The sequence below is a fragment of the Electrophorus electricus genome, chromosome 1 (assembly GCF_041902795.1).
Source record: "Electrophorus electricus isolate QZ-2024a chromosome 1, ASM4190279v1, whole genome shotgun sequence".
NCBI lineage: Eukaryota > Metazoa > Chordata > Actinopteri > Gymnotiformes > Gymnotidae > Electrophorus > Electrophorus electricus.
Window position 1 is genome coordinate 44,027,006 of NC_137497.1, and position 7,500 is coordinate 44,034,505.

The 7,500-nt window shown below is 47.1% G+C and overlaps 1 protein-coding gene across 4 annotated transcripts in view; it reads right to left on the reverse strand.

The window, feature by feature from the left end:
* Positions 1–7,500, reverse strand: part of sema5a (sema domain, seven thrombospondin repeats (type 1 and type 1-like), transmembrane domain (TM) and short cytoplasmic domain, (semaphorin) 5A) — a 107,751-nt gene that overhangs the window by 46,895 nt on the left and 53,356 nt on the right. For all 4 annotated transcript variants that reach the window (XM_035526305.2, XM_035526306.2, XM_035526307.2 and 1 more), the window contains 3 exons: positions 6,305–6,403; positions 2,473–2,686; positions 130–415 (listed from right to left, as the gene is read on the reverse strand). In XM_035526305.2, coding sequence (XP_035382198.1) covers positions 130–415; positions 2,473–2,686; positions 6,305–6,403 — 599 coding nt within the window. The remainder of the gene's footprint in view (positions 1–129; positions 416–2,472; positions 2,687–6,304; positions 6,404–7,500) is intronic.

Sequence of the window (7,500 nt, forward strand, 5' to 3'; positions counted from 1 at the left end):
AACCATGTTCAACAGCAGTGAGTGTCTGAGCACATGATGGCAGAATATACAGAATAAAAGTCCCGTCATTGATGGCTATTGTATACAGACTGTCTCTAAATGTGTCCGTGGAAGTGGGTTGGCACTCACACGTTGGTGGTGAAGACACCATACAGGAGCTCGAGCTCCGGCAGGAGAAACGTTCCCTGCAGCTCGTTGTAGGTGAAGGGGATCTCTCCTGGGCGCGAGCAGTTCAGACGCGCCTTCATGAACGTCGTCCACGTGTCCTCAAGCAGAAAGCGCCCACCGATGTCATTCTTGCAGACACGCGCTGCGCGGGAGAACACCGTTCGCCCGCAGTCGTGCTCCACCGCATTCTCCCGGAAGAAGAAGTAGGTGAAATTCCCGATGTCGTAGGAGGACACGAAGTTGGGCTCTGTGTTGAACAGGGGGAGGGGCCATTAGTCTGTTCCTGCTAAACTGGCACGTCATTCCGACTGATGAGGAAGGATTTGATCAGTCTCTCGCTGAGGTTTTGTGTGCGTGGTCCTTCGTCATGGAGAAACAGAAAGGTCATGGTACAGGGCACTATCGAATGAGCGGAACCGGTTCAGACCTCAGGATCACGGGCATTTTTCAACATTAATCGTCATTTACAATCCTAACAGATTAATGGGGGCTGTTTTTGTCAACAGTGATGTAATTTCCTTTTAAATGAGACCAGTTTTGCTTGACCAACAGCTTCCAAATGGGAAGATGAAAAACAAAATCAATTTGCTATAAAAAAAAAATTATTAAACCATTTTTGAAGGCTGTGTCATACATCATGTGCTTTGGCTTTAATTTATTTTTCCAATTATCTTTTAATGGGAATCAGATAAAATTCCATGCAGACGAGATAGCGGTTGACCTCTTCTTTCTGCTGCTGTGCCTGGAACGCCACTGCGTTCGGACATGAGGATCGAATGAGGGAAGATCAGCCTATTTGAAGTGAGGCAGCCAATTTACTGTGTGTGCCGAAAGCAAATGTCACTGTCATGACCTTCACAGAAAATGACAGAATAATTGAATGAACAAAAGCCTGTGTGTGGTGCACTTATAGAGAGGTGTGTGTGTGTAGTGTCTGTGTGTGTGGTGCACTTATAGAGAGGTGTGTGTGTGTAGTGTCTGTGTGTGGTGTATCTGTAGAGAGGTGTGTGTGTGGTGTCTGTGTGTGGTGCACTTATAGAGAGGTGTGTGTGTGTGGTGTGTGTGTGGTGTATCTGTAGAGAGGTGTGTGTGGTGTTTGTATGTGGTGTATCTGTAGAGAGGTGTGTGTGGTGTTTGTGTGTGGTGTATCTGTAGAGAGGTGTGTGTGTGGTGTCTGTGTGTCGTGTATCTGTAGAGAAGTGTGTGTGGTGTCTGTGTGTATGGTGCACTTATAGAGAGAGGTGTGTGTGTGGTGTGTGTGTGATGCACTTATAGAGAGGTGTGTGTGTAGTGTATCTGTAGAGAGGTGTGTGTGGTGTTTCTGTGTGGTGTATCTGTAGAGAGGTGTGTGTGTGGTGTAGCTGTAGAGAGGTGTGTGTGGTGTTTGTATGTGGTGTATCTGTAGAGAGGTGTGTGTGGTGTATCTGTAGAGAGGTGTGTGTGGTGTTTCTGTGTGGTGTAGCTGTAGAGAGGTGTGTGTGTAGTGTATCTGTAGAGAGGTATGTGTGTGGTGTTTCTGTGTGGTGTATCTGTAGAGAGGTATGTGTGTGGTGTCTGTGTGTGGTGTATCTGTAGAGAGGTGTGTGTGTAGTGTATCTGTAGGGAGGTGTGTGTGGTGTGTGTGTGTGGTGTTTGTGTGTTGTGAGGTTACTTTGTCTGTCACACACACATTGTGTTTGTGACATACACATCCTTGACCTAATGCCATCTGAGTTAACTACTGTCCTAGCCTGCCTTTGTGTTTAGTAAGGATTTCAACCATTCACCTTTCACCTTTCATTGTCAACAAAGCTCAAGACAGTGGAAATGAGCCAAAGTACCTGAATTAAAAGAACAGTTGAAATGACTGACATAGACTTTAAAGTCTGATAGACAGGACATCTGATCAAGGGCTCACAGACAGCAAAGCACGGGAAAGTCCCTGGTGTCAAATGACCAAGCAGAGATACTCTGTAACCCACGTGTGTGTGTGTGTGTGTGTGTGTGTGTGTGTGTGTGTGAGTGTGAGTGTGAGTGTGTGTGTGTGTGTGTGTGTGTGTGTGTGTGTGTGTGTGTGTGTGTGTGGTTAAAAGAATTGTAAAAAAAATTGAACAGCTATTTTTATATATGTAGCGCAGTCCTGTTTTCATGCCTGTTGTCTAGTTGAAATATGGAAATAAATGAAAGAATGAAAGAAAAATACATTTTTCACATTTCAAAATTGGTTTTACATTAGTCAAACTACGGCGATCCAGATGAAGATGACTGCCCCGCCCCAGCCCCACCCCAGCCCCGCCCTCTGCCACACCCACCCTCTTTCCCTACCGTTGAGCCATTTGGAGTTGTACTGTGCGGTGCGCAGTGGTGGCAATCCCCCCAGGCTGCGGTAGATGGCCGGGTCTCTGCCCGAGAAGTCCATCGCTGTGGCAGCGTACAGCTCCCCACTGGACGTGATGAGAGCCGTGGAGTTATGCAGGGGGTTATAAGGACAACGTGCCATTCCACTGACCTGGTCATGGATTTCTGTTAGATTGGTCAACTGATGAGAGACAGACAGACAGACAGACAGACAGACAGACAGACAGACAGACAGATGGAAATAAGTAGGAGAAAGAAGATAAAGAAACAAAATGGAGAGAGAGAGAGAGAGAGAGACGGTCAGATTGTGAGACAGGAAAATGTACATCTTGACTGAATTGTTTGTATCCTAACAGCTGACCCTGATGCCTTACATGAGGTCCTGTGTAACAGCACCCTGCTTGAGCTCCAGTTTGGTTACGCAGCCGTGATTAATGTGCACGCTGCTCCCGGCCTTCATCCTGACGTTCTGCACACGCCATGTAAGCAGAGGTTTGGTAAACGTAACGAAGGTAAGAGGAGAAGTGGTCTTCCTCACCACTCGGACCGTTTAGCTGGATATGACTCAGGTATGGCCAGCGCTCAGTTCAGAACAGTCATCTTGTGTCATTTCTGAACAGGCTCAGTATGCACTGACAGCTAGACGCTAATCACCCCCTCCACACACACAGCCACACACACACACACACGCATCCCCACACACACACTTTTGGTACTGACGTGCTTGTCCCAGCCGTGACTCACACGGAGTGTGGCATTATTCCGATGCACAGCTACAATATCCTGGACGGTAATTCCTATTTACACAATAAGCCCAGGGGTCCTCTGGACCCGGCCAAAGTCCACCAGACCCCAAGCCTTCTTCGCTCTGTCCTGGAGGTGTCCTTACAGCACCTCCCGGCACTCCGTCAGGAAGACATTGCTAAGTCCCACTGGGGCAGACGTCGGCGTCAACTGTCCCAAGAGGACAACGAGGAAACAGGGCAGTAGCCACATCGAGAGATCAGATTCAAGTCCCCACCCACAAAACATCACACCCACGTGGTAACCTACAGTGCTGTGCAGTGAGGTGGGTGAAAAAAATCACAAACATATTTAAGTGAAATAAAGTCAAATAAAAGAACATCTGCCTATGATATAAAAACGTATTCTTGGTTATTATGTGTTTGTGTCCAAAAGTCAGACCAATCCAAAATGCTTATTAGTACGCTCACAGGGACTGGCGGCCGCAGACGTGCCCGTGATTATGAAGGGTTCTGTAATACAAGTCCATTAGCAAAATGACAGGAAATCTAGCCAATGAAATGCATGATTTTCAGTATGGGGGGTAACAGTACATGTTACCTTAGTCATACATGCTGCTTTTGCTGTGAGCACTGTGTTAGTATTTGTACTGCATTTTGAGGGATGCCGAGATCTATATTGGACTGTGTATGATCATTTAAGGTTGCATGTTAGGGGTTGTGGCGGGTGGAGCAACACCTGTTTCACCACAGCCTCTTCGGAAGAAAACCCAGCTGGACAAACAAAGACACAGCAGGATGTCCAGAGTATTAAAAAAATTCACTGCGTTCAACACCAAAACAGAAATTTAATTACAGCTTACAGGAGAAAAGATTTTGTCCTGTCTGTCATGAACAACACAGATGAATGTCTTTCTGGGGGCTTTAGCTAGCTGGTTAGCAGTAAGACACAGAGTGACCTTCCCCGGGGTCCAGCCCTGTCCGTTCTGCTTCACCTCCCGTCGCCATGTTTCCGTGCAGCTGGGCGCCCACAAGGCTTGTTCTGTGCAACGGCAGTGAAGGACGGAATATCCGGATCGCAGGCGGAGAGGAGACTTCACTGCCAGGCTCTGGCCTCCTCCTTCATCGAAAGGAAACGATGTTTCGCGGGGTGGCGATAGTGCCGGAAAGGAGGCTAGTGGCTGAGCGTGCGTGCCCCCGCCTGGCAGGGCCACGGTGAAAGGCAGGCATTGAGGGGACACCTTTAGACAGCTGGCGGGTGGACACAGTCCATCGTGTGGGACGCATTTTAAGAGGAAGAGCTGAAAGACGCCCTGCTTCAGAGTGGGACAGCTGTGCCTATGCTCCACTGAGCGGTTTTTGTCTGAAGACCACGGATATTCTTTACAGAGATAATGAAATTCTAAACACGTGCATGCTAACAAAAACATTCACCTCCGTATGCTCAGGAAAGCAGGAAAAATATCAGTAAGGATAGTTGAGATGGAATACAGTTGGAGTGTGATCTTGGTAGACTGCAAGCGTGCATTTACAAAAATAGTTTCCGACATTTTCACCTAACGGTTCACTCCAGAAACAAGCAGTGATGAGAAAATGGAGGTACACGTCTCAGGAAATGGAGGCACACGTCTCAGGAAATGGAGGCACACGTCTAAGGAGTGAGTTTGTTTAGTTAATGCTAATTTTTTAATGAATGATTTGTTGTTATGACCTTTTTTTGTTAAGGAGCTTATATTACCAATTTTGCCTTAATCAAGTCTGACTCCGCCTTTGTGATGTCTGACTCCGCCTTTACTACATATGACTCCGCCTTTACTACAGCTGACTGCACCTTCACAACGTCTGACTCCTTTACGACGTCTGACTCCACCTTTAGACTGTCTGACTCCACCTTTGCTACATTTGACTCCGCCTTTACTACGTCTAACTCCGCCTTCACTGGCGCTGCTTTGAAGGTCCCCACACCTTACGAGACTGCTGCAGACAGCACTTTCCTGCTAACACTAAGCACATGACAAACGGGTCCTCTGAAGTCCATCATCCTGCGACCTTTAGGAAGCGGGGCAGAGTGGCAGCGTCACGGGAGATGAGCGCCCTGTCACCATCGTTAGCCCCGTCGGGAGAACGGAGCCAGACACAGGTGGCTGCGCGCAGCAGTAGCTTAGTGGTTAAGATACTTGACTTGTAATCAGAAGGTTTCTGGTTCAAGCTCCACCACTACCAGGTTTCCACTGGTGGGCCCCTAAGCAAGACCCTTAACCTTCAATTACTCAAATCATACTCAAGTCATAATTGTAAGTTGCTTTGGATAAAAGTGCCAGCTAAATGCTGTAAAGGTGCCCAGTGATCCTGCCAGGACTAAGATCTGGGACTGAGAACAATGGGATGTGTCCTGTTGAGCAAGATGTTCTTCTCCATGTCTTGCTGCCATGAGCCTTAGAAAACATCCTGACTGCGCTATGCGCAGGATGGCTATGATGCACAGTGTAGCTGGTTTGAGGTGTAAAAAACCCAAAATGTTTCAGAAGGACTGAGCATTAGAGAATGGCCTTTCTATTTTTCCATGCGTGTCCACTGACCAGACACACACACCTTAAACATATCTTCATATCTTCATATCACATTAAACACATTTTTGATTGAACAACAAAATGAAATAAACACATTAATGCTCTACACCCTCATTGTTGCTCATTTTTACAAAGTAGTGGATCATGTTTCCTGCATGCACGACTGCTCGGGTGTTTAATGTAATTGTTTTGACTGGATTAGTTTTATAGATCTGTGTATTTGGTTAGTGTGTCAGACTTCTGCAGTGTGTGTAGACGGTCTCTGTTCACTGTCTTCTGCAGTGTGTGTAGACGGTCTCTGTTCACTGTCTTCTGCAGTGTGTGTAGACGGTCTCTGTTCACTGTCTTCTGCAGTGTGTGTAGACTGTATCTGGGCTCTCTCACTTTCACCCACACACCGAGCGTTCTGGCTCCACCCGACTGTGGGATAATTACGCAGCCTGTGGGCTGACCATGGGCCTGTGTGCTCGGGTGTGACCTGCTTACCGTGCGGTTGGTACAGATGGGAGTGAATGCATTGGTTCCGCAGGTGAAAAGCCTGTCTCCGTTGACCAGAAGCACTCGTATGTAGTTCTGACATTCTTCCTATATAACAAACAACAACATATTTTACAACAAGCATAAGTTGTGCAGTTTTGAACATGCAGTGACCAAATAAACATGCAGTCATCCATTTACATCAAAAATCTGCCTGAATTTAACAACAAGGCAAGCAAAACAGTGAGTTTACAATGTTCAGCTATAAAACAGATCCTGTGTTGTTACGGCACACGGAGAACTCCCCCTCTGTGGTTGCGCTGCGTTCCCGGGGCTCCAGAGGGAATCGTGGAGCCAGTATATCTCTCTTGTCTTGGCCGTCTCTTTCTCAGGACGCTGATTTAAAGGGTTTTTGTGGCAGAGCTGAGCTGGAGGACCATTAGTGGGGTTGTACTTCATTCCCTCCTCAAAACGCCCGTTAACTCGTAAACCTCTTCATTCTCTTCCACTCAGTAGACACTTAAAAAGGCATTTTTCTTTTTTACATTTGCTAATGTCATCTCTGTGAGAGGCAGCATTGCTGTGTGTGTGTAAATAAACATAGGTTGATCATCCCATCAAGAGACAACATGTTTATGAAGAGAAATAGCATCAAAACCCCCTGACAAACAGCTCAACCTCACGGGAGACTACAAGCCCGTGCCTTGCTTGTACGTGATCTTCAACCAAGCAATCAGACCTCTCCTTCAGCTTGAGGGTACAGCCCCCAAGAAGCCAGACTCTGCATTTCCATAAGACATTCAATCAAAAACAAAAGCACATTTCACAAGCTTGCAGGAATCCATACAGCTGCTGTATGGCACATAAACTAATTACAGCGCTGAAAGCCGTCGGGCAGACGGAGGCTGGAGCAGCAGTGTGTCTACACACACACACACACACACACACACACACACACACACACACACACACACACACACACACACACACACACACACACACACACACACACACACACACACACACACACACACACCTCTCTGGCCCAGAGGTGACTCAGCATGTAGTTAGGACTGACAATCACGTGTTGGTCAGGGCAACCCTGCTCATTACAGGACTCTGTCACCGTCAGCTCTTCATAAACAAAATGGAAAAGAAAGATGAGAAGAAAACAAACAAAACCAAACAGCTGGATCCCTGAGAGA